The sequence below is a fragment of the Hetaerina americana genome, unplaced genomic scaffold (genome assembly GCF_022747635.1).
Source record: "Hetaerina americana unplaced genomic scaffold, ioHetAmer1.1.p SCAF_60, whole genome shotgun sequence".
In the NCBI taxonomy this organism is placed as follows: Eukaryota; Metazoa; Arthropoda; class Insecta; order Odonata; family Calopterygidae; genus Hetaerina; species Hetaerina americana.
This window is the reverse complement of record NW_027287206.1, coordinates 872,372-886,915: the sequence shown is the minus strand read 5'-3', so window position 1 is coordinate 886,915 and position 14,544 is coordinate 872,372. Positions and strand designations below refer to the sequence as shown.

The window sequence follows — 14,544 nt, the reverse complement described above, 5'->3', positions numbered from 1 at the left end:
TTGAAAATGATGAAAGATACTTGATTAAAAAGTATCACCATTCATCTAGATAGCAAACGAGCATTTGATGAAGAAGACTTTTACCACATATTAAATTTGTATGATAAGGTTTCTTTCATTTTTCTTTTCTTAATGATGAAAAACACAATTTAAACTAGGTTTGAAACAAAATCTTCATGACATATTTTATGCGTACATTCTGACACGCATCCAGCATTGTCTGAATGTTTGCCCATTGCTCATAATTTTAACACTGCCTCACATTTTAAATTTTGTTAAGACTAAATGGAAATTGTTTCCTATTTAAAATTTAGAATTACAATCGGACCACCATTTAACATTTGCTGGGGGTGAAATTTGTTGTAACTTCAGCTATCCTATTAATTGGGATAGTCTAATATTTTAAGACTAAATAATATATTCTAAGCATTAAATATGTATTATTGATTGACAGTAAATGTGTGTTTAAAGTATATATCATTTGAAAGGATTTAAATCCAAAAAAAGCGAAGAAAGTTTTCTGTATCTATCTTTTACTTTTTCCCCAAAAGACTTAGCCACTCACAGTTATATTTTCATGTTTCCATATGCTTCAACCCATGTGGAAAGAGTCCCTAATTTTCCATGGGTGCATATCTCCATGTTTTCCATTTTTGCATTTTTCCTACACTTGCTCATGGCTTCCTAATCTCATCTTTTGTAGCATAATACTGTGCCAAAATAGAAGCCAAGCTTTCAAAAATGTCTTAGAAATTATTGGAAAACTGTCATTGTTATAGATTTTATTCAGAGGTGTTCTGGGCCTGCCTACATAACCTTGAATAGCATATCACTTTTACATGAGGTTTGAGTGAAAAATATTTTTATATGCTAGATATCAGATCTACAAGTCACATACAATGAAAACAGTTTGGTATTTTGTGCTTCTCTTTCAAAATCAGGTTTTTTTTTCATTTTAATCACCTTTCTTGCAATTGAATATAAACAATGCTTGCACAGTCACACAAGCATGATATTTAATATTTGGCTATTCCTCAGTCAAATTGCAGATCATGTTTATTGGTGAAATTGTTTGAGTCAGGCTTCTCTTTAAATGATTAAATGTTAGAATAGAATAAAAAGAATATGTGTGTGCATTTTACTGGGCACCAGATGACAAGGATAATTCAATACTGGAACTAGACCTATAAAAAGACCCATAAAATCTTTCTCATCCTAAAACAACAAATGAGAAATAATGGTCGGTAGAAATTACAATGTCCTATCTATTTACTGGATGTATATTTTTAGAGCGAGGAGTAAATATGAAGATACCTGTGAGTTGCTAAAACATTTTTCACCTTGAATTCCATATGCCAACCTGTTGCTCCACCAACTTGGGGAAGATAATATTCTTAATTTATTAGAAAATTTAAAGAAAAATCCAAAAGAATTATGGGGTATGTCGCAGAAGTTCAGGGAAACAAGGCTAGAGTAAATTCACTCAGCAATGATTATTGGGAAAGAGTAACCAGCAGTTTGGAAAATGCTGATTATTGCTACTTCTTTCACAGTGTCTTCGCCAATTGACTCCAATGGCTTACCAAATAATTTTTGCCTCTAAATGGCTAAAATTTAAAGTTCATATAAAGGAATTGAGCCTTTGCTGAAAAATATTAACCCTAACAATTCCTCTGGACTTGATCAAATGCTAAGTGGCATAATTAAGAACATAGTTTGGAAATTGCACCATGTGCAGAAATCATACTTTAGAAGTTCCAAATAAATTACACTGTTCTAAGTGACTGTAAATTAGCTAATGTAACACTAATATTTCAAAGTGGAGGCAGACAGGAACCAAGTAATTACAGACCTGTTGTCCTCACATCCATACCAATCAAGGTCATGGAACATATAGAAGCTAGTTCAATAGACACCTAGATAGCCAGGAGTAATTGATGAAAAATCAGTAAATTTTCTGAAAGGGTAAATCCCACGAGCCACAACTTACTCTTTTGGTTAATGATATCCTTAGTTCAGGAGAGAGCAATGTTCCAGTGGATATGGTTTTGATAGATTTAATAAAAACTTTCAACCAAGTACCTCACAGTAAACTACTCGCACTAGAAGCATATGATATACGTAAAAATATACTGGGCTGGGTTTAAGGCTTTTTGAATGGTCGGGTACAAAGAGTAGTTAAAGATGGTGTTAGCTGTAATGCAATAGAAGTCACTTCAGGTGTACCCCAGGGAAGTATTATCAGACCTCTTTTATTGCATCTTAATGTTAATAACAATAACTCCATGGTTAATAGGAAGATACATTTATTTTCAATGATTCAATGGCTTACATAGGTATCCGTGATATTTAGGATGAAGTAGTTTTAGCAGATGACCTAAATGCTATATGATATTAGTGTAACCCTTGGAAATTAGAAAAAACTCAAAAAAGTGTATTGTGATAAATTTTTTTAATATGAGTACTTCCCTCTTGATTGTTAACTCTATCAGGGGTATTGAAATTTAGAGTGATGACTCCATTAAATACTTAGGAGGATTTCTTCTCAGGAACACTCCTGGTTGAAACATATATGGGGAATATTTGGACAAGATAGAAAAGAATTGGAATATATAAGAAGTATTTATTTGAAGTATGGGGATAATGTCATCTTTCGATGGTGAGGTCTCATTTAGAATATGCTGCTAGTATATGTAGTCCTCATGAAATTGGATTGATAGTCGAATTGGATTGCATGCAGCATAGAGGAGCTAGATATGTCAAGCGTTGTTATGATAAACTGAGTAGCGTATCCAAAATATTAATGGAGCTAGGTTGGGAATCACCCACGGAGCGAAGGTTAACTTACAGGTTAAGTCTCTTGTATAGATTGGGAGGATGTCTCTTTAGCAGTGAAGTTGAAAATGTGCCTTTACTCCCATCATACTAAGGTAGACAAGATCATGTCAATAAAATCCAAGAGATTGTGTGGAACATTCAGGTGTCATTTTTCCAAAGAACAAGAGATCAGAATAATGTTATCCGACCACTCTACATGGAAAAGCCCAGAAGTACCCAGCCTGACTAGAGATGGCGGTAGTTGTTTGAAAAATATCTCTGTACTAGAAAGTATGCAATCTATAAAGCATATGTTTCAAGTTTGGAGACACTATATTGTTAAGTATTTGTTTGACAGTCATCAATAGTGAACATTTTCAGTGAATTTGTGATAATGGAGAAAATTGGTCATCGTTATGTGATACAATACTTTTATTTAAAAGGCCTCAGCCCTACCAATATAAAAACTGAACTGGATTCTACTCTGGGTAAGTCTGCTCCTTTGTTTACAACAGTAAAATATTGGGTAGCAGAGTTTAAAGTAGGCCGTATGAGCTGTCAAGATGAGCATCGACCAAATGAGGTGACGACTCTAGAAATGGTGAAGAAAATCCACAAAGTGATACTGGATGATCGTCGACTGAAAGTGAGCGAGCTAGCAGACATAGTAGGCATTTCAAAAAGTGCGGTACATCGCATATTAATTGAAAATTTGTGTGGCTGTGTGCTTGATGTGCGGCTGAGTGCTTTAGCCAGTTAAACTTCAGAGGCGGCCTCTTACACTCCGAAATTTTGGGGGCCTTAAAGGAATAAGATTTTGTGATGAAATACTGTACATTTAATGACACAGGCATTCATATTTGTGCACAATGCACCACAGTCCACAAGATCAAAGCCAACTATTAACACTAGAGATGTTGTACCTTTGACAAATTCCAAGAAACCACAAGAGATGATGCAACAGTAACTTTAATGTGTGATCAAGGCATCCGGGTTAAGATGAATGATTTTTACACTCTAAAATTGTTGTATTGTAATGCACACTTAGTGGATGACTCCGTTAAAAGTTACTGCTGAGGCATCTCCCACAGTTTCTTGGAACGTATCAACCTAGGATGGTTTTCACCTCGATTGAAGTTGCTGATTACTCTTCAAAGCCTTTACACAAAAAACTAGTTTACATCACAGTCTGGCTTCCATTATTTCTATCATTGATCTCTTAAGTTTATTGTAATACAACCTATTTTATATTATATTTTAATTATAAAGTGTTGTAGTTTATTTCGTTTTAGCTCATCTGGATTGTCTTTTGCAGGTATTTCTAATAATGAAAAACTAGCTTCAATTTGTAGAACTCTTTTATGTTTCTAAAAAAGGGTATAAGAACACTTGGCAAAGAGGGAATTGTTGTTACAGTAAAATATCATATGATGATGTTACCTTGTAATGAAACCTAGCCATACTATTAATAAATTTAATGCAGAAATATATTCTTCCTCATTAGATTATGAAAAATAGTTTTTTGTTTTCAGTGTTGAAGTCTACCATTTAGCAGTTGATAAAATTTTGTTTTGGAAATGCTTCCCAATTGTCAGTTTTTTCTTTCTTGACTAACCTTATCACCTAACTTTTTAAAACTTATTTATTAAGTAAGGATGTTAATTAACACTTAAATACTTAATTACCCCATATCTATGCTGAATGTGTTTGTCAGTAATGAAAAATGAGTCATTTTTTATGGCTTACCATTAGGCCATACAATAAACGATATAGGGCAATATAATCCTTGCCGTGGTTGTGATCGACTGATCAATATGTCTTTTCTCGAGTTGTGCATAACAAGCTAAATAATAACCTTAATTCTAATTTCTGACGAAAATTCAAATGTTTTGTTATTTCTGTGGGGTCAATCCAATAATTTCATGTATATTTCTTATATATTGTCTAATGTGCATTCATATGAAGGTACAATGAGTGGTCATGCCTATTTTCGTAATAATAATTTGCTTTGTGTTTGTGAATTATGATTGGTGAGACTATAATATGACTGTATTACCTTCATTACTTTTTGGTTTCATAATTCCTCTTTTTTTTACAGATTTTGAGGCCATTCGTCCTCAGAAGGAAAAAGGATGATGTGGAGATTAATATCCCACCCAAAAAAGAAGTAATTGTGTATGCACCAATGACAGAAATCCAAAAGAAATATTACAGTGCCACACTTGATAAGACTATCTCTGAATATTTTGGGATAAAAGAGGTAAAGATATAAAACATGTTCATGAATATGAGTTTTCTTGAATGTATATTTAGAGATGTGTAATATTTATTTTCCAATATCAACCAAAGATATACAAGGGGGTTCAATAACTTTTAATTATTGATAAAAATAATTAAGGTACCTCAATTTTATTTTCTCTTCTTAAGACTTCTCCACCTAGTCACCATTCAGATTTATGCATTTCTCCCTGCATTTCATGGCCTTTCGAAGGCCATTATTTTATAAATCAGCATATTGCATCAAAAACAATTGTTCCACATTTGATTTACACCATTTGTGTTTTCAAATTGGTGAACCCGCAATTGTTTATTTGAGTCCTGGGAATTAGAAAAAGTTGCTTGGGGCAAGATCGGGAGAATAGGGTGGATGTGGACAAAATTTCAAAGCCACATCACTTTGATTGCTGGTTGCAATTGCATGTTGCACCATGTTTGCTTCAGAAAAGGAGTCGGTAGTCATGGAACTCAGCGTGCTGACAACTTTGACACTCTCAGTTCTTCGTGAATAATTTCCCATACACTGCCATAGCTAGGATCAGTCTCATTCATGGTCATATGGATGGTTGCTCTTAGGGCTAATATGATATAATCCTCTGCTCTCTTAACCGTGGCAGCATCATCCATGAGTGTTGGTAGTCCACTTCTTGGATCGTCTTTGAGGTACATATGGCCAATTCGAAAATTCCTTTTCCACCTCACAACTGTGTCATATGATGGGCTATCTTTTCCATAAACGGCTGTCATTTCCAAAAACAGCTATCGTTTTATCATGGTTTTGCCGGGCACTGTAACCTTTCAAATAAAGGAACTTAATTATACTGCCGAGCTTCTATCTTCTTCGTACTGTGAGTTACTTCAATCTATGACACCCTGAAACCAACCAAATTTACATTAGTAGCTGTAATTTACAACATCATGTACAAAAGGATCAATTAATATGCGGAATAAATGTTATCCCGATATCTCTGCTATTTCTTAGGAATAATTACTTCATCATGATACCCCCACGTAAATGAAATACTGAAGTGTCAATGATATTATAATAATTATAGGATTTATTAAGGAGTATAATCATCATAAAAATTGGATAAGATTGACTGATCAATTTATCTAACCTTGTTTTGCAGAATTAAGTCTTATGATTCAGTTCAAGACTCTTGATTATCCATTTTGTGGATTATCCGTGCTGTTCTCTCTTCCCTGCTCATCAAAATTTCAATAAATTTACAATTTTAGTGATAATGGAATGCTTTAAATTCATATGAATTGAATCAACTGATATGACAATCAGATTCTCTGCATAATTTGATTAACCATGTGTTTTAATTTTCCGTGCTTCGTCATGCATCCTAGAGCATGAATAATCAAGAGATTTACTGTATTTTCAATTTTTTCCTCAAGTAGACCTCACGAACAGACGAGGCCTAGCCACATCACCACTCTGTTTCCCAATTAGATCATCAAAGTTAAGCAATGTTGGGCCTGGATGGCTGACCTCAATGCCTTTTCCATGGTTCTCTTTATTTCTGCTTGTATATGGCTACAGGTTAAGCATGGCTTGACACAGTGGACCAAGATATTTCAATAAATTCAAAGTAAATAAGTGATAACTAATTTCTATTTTCTATCATGTCTTGTTTAAGACCAATGGTGGCCCACAAAATTGCATCCTAATAAACAAGTTTCTGCATTAAAGATCGTAACCTGTTTAAAAAAGATGGCCGAATTTGTGAATAAAGTATATAAAGCTCATAAATGCAAAGTCAATATGTGATATCTAATGTGAGGGAATAAGTCATTGCGCTTTTGATCATCAGAACATCCAATTTACCCACCCATAAAACTCAATGGATACCATGTGAGGTGACTGCTTATCCACTGTGTATGTAGTCAAGTAGAGTTGTTGCTGTTCACATTTATGTATTCTTCCCTTTTTATTTTAACAAAGGCTAAAATAATTGAAAAGGGCATTGATTGCATTTATAAATTAGCAATCTAGTGAGAGAGGAGGCTTAGTGAAAAGCAAACCTTTTCTGATATTAAGAGTGTCATCTCTTGGAGTTTATGAGAACTTGTTAATTGATTCTGTGACATCTGTTCTAGTATTTTCCCTCCTATTTTAGTGTTTAGCTTAGCCTTCCTCTTTCTCTAAGGGATTTCAACCCCTGGTTGTTAATATTACAGGAAACCTTCAACTACCTTCAACTTGGTTTGATTTATATCCCATTCATTCTCTCTGTTACCTCAATGCAAGGCTCTGGGGGGCCCTATTTAATTCCAGTTCATTTTGAAACTCTCTTCTTTAAACATATGGGATTTCCCATGAAATTTATTTCCCTATAAATTTGTGTGTGTGTAGAAGTAGTTGGCATAAGCCCCTATGGATCTTAATTATTATCTTGGCCTATTTAATAATATTTTTACATGCATTTTGTGCTTTTAAATATGAATCTTACCAAAATCTGTTTAAAATGTGTGACATGAATATGTTGATGAGCTCTTGGAGTAAGCCAAGTGGTTTGAAGTTATTCCAGATGGAGGAGGAAGAAGGAGGAAGTTTTGAGGAAGAGTTAGAGCCACCAATTAAGAAACCAAAACTTGAAGGTTGTGAAAACACCAAAAAGAGTGGACTAAGGAGTTCATCTGTGCCCAAGTATGTCCTTAGAATGTTATTTAAACTGTCATAATTTTATATTGATTTTGAAAGTTACGACTTAATATGTATTCAATGTTATTCGTAGTTTAGTGTACTTAGCTATGTAGTTATGTGATGATTTGCTCAGTGAGTTCTGTATATTATTAAGGGAAATCTGTTAATGCAGCATCGCTGAAGATATTTTCTTCTGCTTCTCTTTAAGTTTTACAATCGCAACTGGTTGCATGTAAGTAATAAAAAATATTCTCGAAATTCAGGGGCAGAACTAGGTTTAAAGTGCCCACTGGGAGAACATCATTGAAGACATCAAATTCAACAATGCATCTCCGGAAAATAGTCAATCATCCATATCTAATTCATTTCCCATACCATCCTGGTACAGAGGAGATAAAAATTGATGAAGATTTAGTACAGAGTTGTGGGAAACTGCTAGTTCTTGATGCCATGCTCAGTAAATTGAAACAAATGGGGCATAAGGTAACTTTTGCCTATTCCAGAAATATGTTGTCATTATCATGTCACTTGTCTGTGACCGCCTGGAATTGTACTGATGGTGGTATGGTTTCTTCCCAAGGTCTTAATTTTTAGCCAAATGACCATGCTTATGGACATTTTGGAGGAATATTTGGAAATGAGACATTATGGTTATGTCAGGTTTGATGGAAAATCGTCACTTGAGGAGAGGCAGGCTGCCATTGCAACATTCAATAAAAAGGAAACCTTTATTTTCCTCCTCAGTACAAGAGCAGGGGGATTGGGAATCAACCTCACCACTGCGGATACTGTCATATTATATGAAAGTGACTGGGTATGTATCTCATATTCTACTTGTAAAATTACTCGGCTTTGTGAGCTGAATTTGTAATTGTGTGTGCCATCTGTAAGTGCCTCTTAGATTCAAGCATTACTTGAAGCCACAGATGGCTCTATTTGCCAAATGGAATGCACTAGCCTTGTTTGATGGCTACTATCAATACAAAGCATTTTATGCCTCAGTAACTCCTAAAACAGATGAGCTTTGTTGTTATAGAATGATTAATGTTAAGAGCATATTTATTTAAGAAGCCTTTTCCTTTTGCTTTTCGTCTATGAATCATTGTATTCCATTAATGCAGCAGCTCATACTTCAGAAGTGCTCTATTTTTCTGAAATGTTCGTATTTATGTACCATACTCAACATCCTACTACATTGGTTCTTTGGGTTCATCGGGTGTTTCAAATGCAATAGATGCAATGATTGTAAATAGATGTAATAATTTCTTTCAAAAAAGACCATTGTGGCTGAATTTACTCAAGAAAATAGAAAATAAATGTCTTCACTATCTCACAACAAACTGACAATCCACCCAAAGCATTTTCAGGTTTACTCTGATGATACTTTTTATTGGTCTAATTTTTGTTGTGTGCAGTCTTTTCAATTAAGTGATTGAATGATGCAGTGGCTGTTAAGTATATGTTCACTGCAGTGTCATTACGCCCACAAAATAATATAAAGGAATGTAATATATGTTGTCTTGCATTTTTCATTACATTAATCAAAGCTTTATGGATGGACTCTTAAGAATCCTCTGAAGTTAAGTTTAATTTCTATGGGCAACAATAAGAAATTTACAAGCCTCCAATAGCATTATTTCAGTCAGCTGGTAACCATCAATGGGAAGACATCAGTACCGCAGCACTGATCAATGTCTAAAGAGTGCTACTGTCCTGATTTTTCTTGATGTCAAGCCCTTAACCTCCCCATTGATGGTCACTGGCTGACCAAAACAGTGATATTGGAGCCTTCTAAGTTTCTTGTTATTGCCTATAGTAATTAGCCTAACTTATTTTTTTACAGCCAATAGCCCACTCGTCTTCTTTCTAAGAGCCCTGTTTTATCTTATCCCTCCCAACACCACAACCATCTCCAGTATCTGTTTTGTAGGTTTATGCATTCAAAGTTGTTTCTTGACCTTCATATTTCAGCTTATTTGAATACTAAATACCATGGCAGAAAATACAAATCTAATATGGGTCAAGCTTCATTAGGTATTTTAGAGTGACTATTGTCATTCTAGGAAGTCTTAGAATTAGTAAAATATATGAAATATAAAGAATGAGTTTTTGGTACTGAATCTTATATATTGTGTGCTTTTTCTTTTCCATGGTAAATAATAGTTTTAATTAGTGCCTATAGTTTTTAAAAATAATGTTCACTTCAAATTTTACAACTACAATAAATTAATGAAACTTAAGGGAGTTGCCATTTATTTCTTGAGCCTAATAATGAAAAGATAGTAAGTTATTGTTGAACATGGGTGTATTGTTTTTCAAAGTATTCTCCATGATAATCAATACACTTTTGACTGCTTGAACCAATTTTCGTTACACTTATTCCTCTCCGATTGAGGTACCTCCAAAATATGGTTTTTTTGAGTGCATCAACGGCTTATTCAGTTGCCGAAAATCGTTGGCCATGCAATTTTTTTCTTAATAAACGGGAATGAAAAGAAGTCTTTTGCTGCTAAATCAGGGCTGTAGGGAGGATGACCCATCAATTCGACGTTTTGGCCAGTCAAATTGGTAGTTTTTTCAGGCAATCTGTGAGAGCTTGAATCGTCAATATCCCTTGTTGCTGATTCCTTTTCCATATTCACCAAGCACTTCTGGCAAACAAATGCTTGTGCACCATTCAGAATTCACAGTTCTATGTTTCTCTAATGGTATGGTTGCCACATGTCCGGTTATTCCAAAGAAACAGGCGATCGTTTGCTTCAACGTGCTTCGTTCACAAATTACCTGTGTTGGATTTGGCTCGTCTTGGAAGACCCATACAATGGATTGCTGTTTCCTTTCTGGCTCATGTACATAGGTCCAAGATTTGTCACCAGTGTTGATGTTATACACAGCTTTTGATGCTCTGCAATTGTATTTGTTGAGCATATCTTTGCATCAATGGACACGAGCATCTTTTTGAGCTTTTGTCAAATTATGCAGGATCCAATTCGAACAGAATTTTTTCACAGCTAACTGTTCATGCAGTTTTTGATTTTTGATGATTGACCTTATTGGTGCTCATCATACTAATCCCCAAGGATGCCTCAATCTCACAATAAGTCACATGGCGATCTTCCTTTACTAGTTATTGCACAGCATCAATGTTTTCTGGCCCATAAACTGATTTTGGATGACCTTCATGACTGTCGTCACTGAGAGAACATTGGCCATGATGGAATTTGTTTTACAGTGGCAAAGAATGGGGATTCATCGCCAAAAGTGGAAGTAAGTTGATCGATGCCGTCCTGTCTTGATGATCCACGTTGAAAGTCATAAAAAATCACCCCACGAAAGTGTTCACAAGTTAACTCCATTTTTTCGCCAAGTCAAAATTTTTGATTTACTGTAAACAAGTTATGACCAAAAGAGAAAATGTTCTCAAGAAAGTAAGTGTTAAAAGGGTCAAACTTTCAGATAGAAATGCCAGATGGTGCGTAAACAACTTAGTGTCATCAAGGCTCATAATATAAATAGCAACCATCGTATTATGTCATAAAACAATATTTGTCTTGTTCAAAGTTGAAGTCTTTTTGTTGTGTGTTGTTTCTAAGTAAGGTAGTTGAAGCAAACTAAGGTAATTTTTATAACTTCTGATACTACCAACATAGAGAAGGTATCACCCCTCATGCTTGTTTGCTTGAAGTGTATCTAAAAGCTGGTTTCAAATATCCAACCAGTATAGGTACCACTCCAATCTGTTGAATGGGTTGTTGTGTAACTGACCCCTTTGACATCTTTCATTAAGAGGATGTTAATGCGGGCAATGAGTTTCTCTCCACCCTTCTCATTCCCTGAAAATTGTCTCTTCCAAATTCCGCACCTATCCATAATAACACCAATGACCTCAACTGTTGTTTGCCTGTTCTAATAACTACAGCTTGGCCATGTGATAGGAAGTAATGTATACGCTTATGGTCCACATCCATAAAAAACCATAATGAGTAATCAACCTGAAGTTTGGTTCAACAATCTTATTTTTTTAAACATTGATCCCTTTCTTCATGTGATTATATTATCCAGTTCTTCATAATCCCCCTCAAGCTTAAGCCATTTAGGAGCACATGAGCATCAGGTTTTTTACTCATATTTACATTCACTAAATCAATCTTCAAAACCAGTTATGCCCACTAAATTGAAAAGAGTTTATTACATATTGAACGACACCATCATACTATTTATGGTGGAGTACCTGTTGACAATTAGTATACCTTGAGAGATATAATGTTTAAGCAGGGGGGTGGCATCCCTGTGAGCCCAATTTTTTATTTTATTAGTTTTGTAGCATGTGAGATGAAACTAACTGCACTGCATTGAATGAATTTATGTTGTTTTAGATATTTTAAAGGAAATAATTAAGCTTTATTCCTTACTGATGACTCAAAATAGTGTTATTGTTGGCATATTTTATAAAGACAAGCATCTCATTTGGGAAAAAATATGTAATATTTTTCAGATGAATCAGCTTATGACTTATAGGATGAAGTCATACCCATACATCTTTGGCCCTGGTTCTAGAGCACATTTTGGAGTAAAAAAGTGTGTCTCATGAACCGGGGAATGCAATCCTTGTAGTTCTTCTTCCACCACCTTCTGTTCTTATTATTTGCCATTCAGCATGTGACCAATTCCATTCTGTACTGAATACTCTGCATTTGATTTTAATTTAGCCTCTTTGATTCATTTCTATTCTTGTTAAGAGTGGATTCAGATTTAGGCTGCTCAGACAGACTTTAGGTTCAAGGTATTCAGATTTAGACTGCTCTGTAAAAATGGTCTGATAAGTCTTATCAAGGGCTAAAACTAAGGGTTTCAGTTTTTCAATGCCAGGGAAAAACCTTATTCTCAGATAATATACATTTATTAAAGAACTTCTTTTGTATGCTACAGGAAAACATTGATTGAAAACATTAATAAACTCAGTCAAAATTGTTTTCAAACTAGCATCTATGCAATGAAGAAGAAAGCGAGGGAAAGCCATTCCCCTTTAATACCACGTAGCATTACACAGCTTATAAATAAGATCCTGTGATATGGTCAATATTTATTTAGATTAAAGAAAAAAATTTGGCTGGTATTTCAAATTTGTGAACTTGTCAAAGATAAGTAGAAATTTGAAAGAAAACTTGAAAGCTGCAGGCGCTTGAAGTCATTCTCAAATAAAAATATTTATTTCCTCTACATATGAAACTGAAAATCCTTTCATCGCAAGTCAATTTTCATTTTCTTTTATTTCTTCCCTTGAGCTGGCTTGTATTTTTGTTTTTCATAAAATATTAAACTCAATAACATGAATTATGGAAATAAGTATGGGAAATCTAATATTTAAATTTGTTTCCATGTTTTGCAATACTCAATATCAAATATTCTTTTTCTAGAATCCACAGTGCGATTTCCAAGCAATAGATCGATGTCACAGAATTGGCCAGACCCTGCCTGTTATCGTGTACCGGTTAGTTACGTCTGGAACTATTGACGAGAAAATGGTTGAATTGGGACAGGCCAAAGCAAAGCTGGAAGCCCTGGTAATCGATAAAGGTTGGTGCATAGAAAATATTTTTTAAATTAATTTCTGGTCCTAGTTGTTAAATATGAATAAGTATCTCACGTATTTAAATTAATTATTTCCATTTATATATGGTATTATGCAAGCTATTGATAGGATGTGTGGCAGGGGGTGATTCAACACCAGCCATGTGACAAAAATAATTAAGTTTTTCTTAATTTATGTCATAATATATTTTTGTAAAATTATTCAAGTGATATATGTAGATCAAGGTAACAATGGGTGCATGCAATCTGGTGTCTAAGTGATATATACTTATCTACACAAGTGGCAGGAGGTATTGATAACAAGAACTGAAACTAGCATTAGATGAAATAATGACAACATTCTAGGATACTAAGAATGAAAAAAGGAAAATACGTTTCCCCTAGCATCGTCAGAAATAAGTCATTTTGATCCCTTATCATTTGTGGGAAAAAATGATATCTTACATCTGTCTGTCCTACCCATGGATTTCTTCAATTTTATTGACATGATCTCTCCTACCATGGTGTGATGGGGTTAGTAATGCATTTTCAACATCATTGCTAAAGAGAACTGCTTCCAATTAATGCAGGAGATTCACAGTGGAATCATATACAACAAGCTTAATTCATTCCACAATGTTTCTCATAAAGTGAAAAAAAATTTTGCATGTAAATTAATGTAAAATATGCTTGCTATTTTCCTTTCCCAGCACCTCGAAACGTTTTTATTAAATTACAGTTGTATTGACAATTAGAAAGCTTTGGAACTTCAGTGTACAATTTAAGAAATACAAGTTTGAAAGTTTTTAATTTCACAAAATGAAAAGTTGTCAATACTATTTAATGTTATAATTTAAAAATTTTCAAACAATGTAACCTTTTCTGATACGAATGCCATTTCTTGTGTTTTCAAAGGAATTAGGGCATAAGGACCCATGTATATGAGTTATAACTTGAGAAATTGGTGAAATGATTTGAAAGGAAGAATTTAATAAATTGGCCTTCTCTTAACTGCTGGTTAATCTTCCAGCCTCCCTGGTAGGTAGATTCCAGAAGATCCTTAAGGGTACACGTGCAAGCTTCTTTGATGGCACTTACCATAGGGTGGTGTCCATGTCCATGGTGGTGTCCTTTGAGGGAGGATTTCACTCTTGGGAATAGGAAATAGTCAGCAGATGCCAAGTTGGGACTGTTGAAAAAGTTGGGGTCATCTTCAACGCATTGTA

The 14,544-nt window shown here is 34.5% G+C and overlaps 1 protein-coding gene across 1 annotated transcript in view; it reads left to right on the top strand.

Moving 5' to 3' along the window:
* Positions 1-14,544, top strand: part of LOC139695612 (lymphoid-specific helicase-like) — a 33,878-nt gene that overhangs the window by 13,161 nt on the left and 6,173 nt on the right. The window contains exons 10-14 of the mRNA XM_071594413.1: positions 4,916-5,077; positions 7,623-7,750; positions 8,011-8,230; positions 8,328-8,561; positions 13,165-13,324. Coding sequence (XP_071450514.1) covers positions 4,916-5,077; positions 7,623-7,750; positions 8,011-8,230; positions 8,328-8,561; positions 13,165-13,324 — 904 coding nt within the window. The remainder of the gene's footprint in view (positions 1-4,915; positions 5,078-7,622; positions 7,751-8,010; positions 8,231-8,327; positions 8,562-13,164; positions 13,325-14,544) is intronic.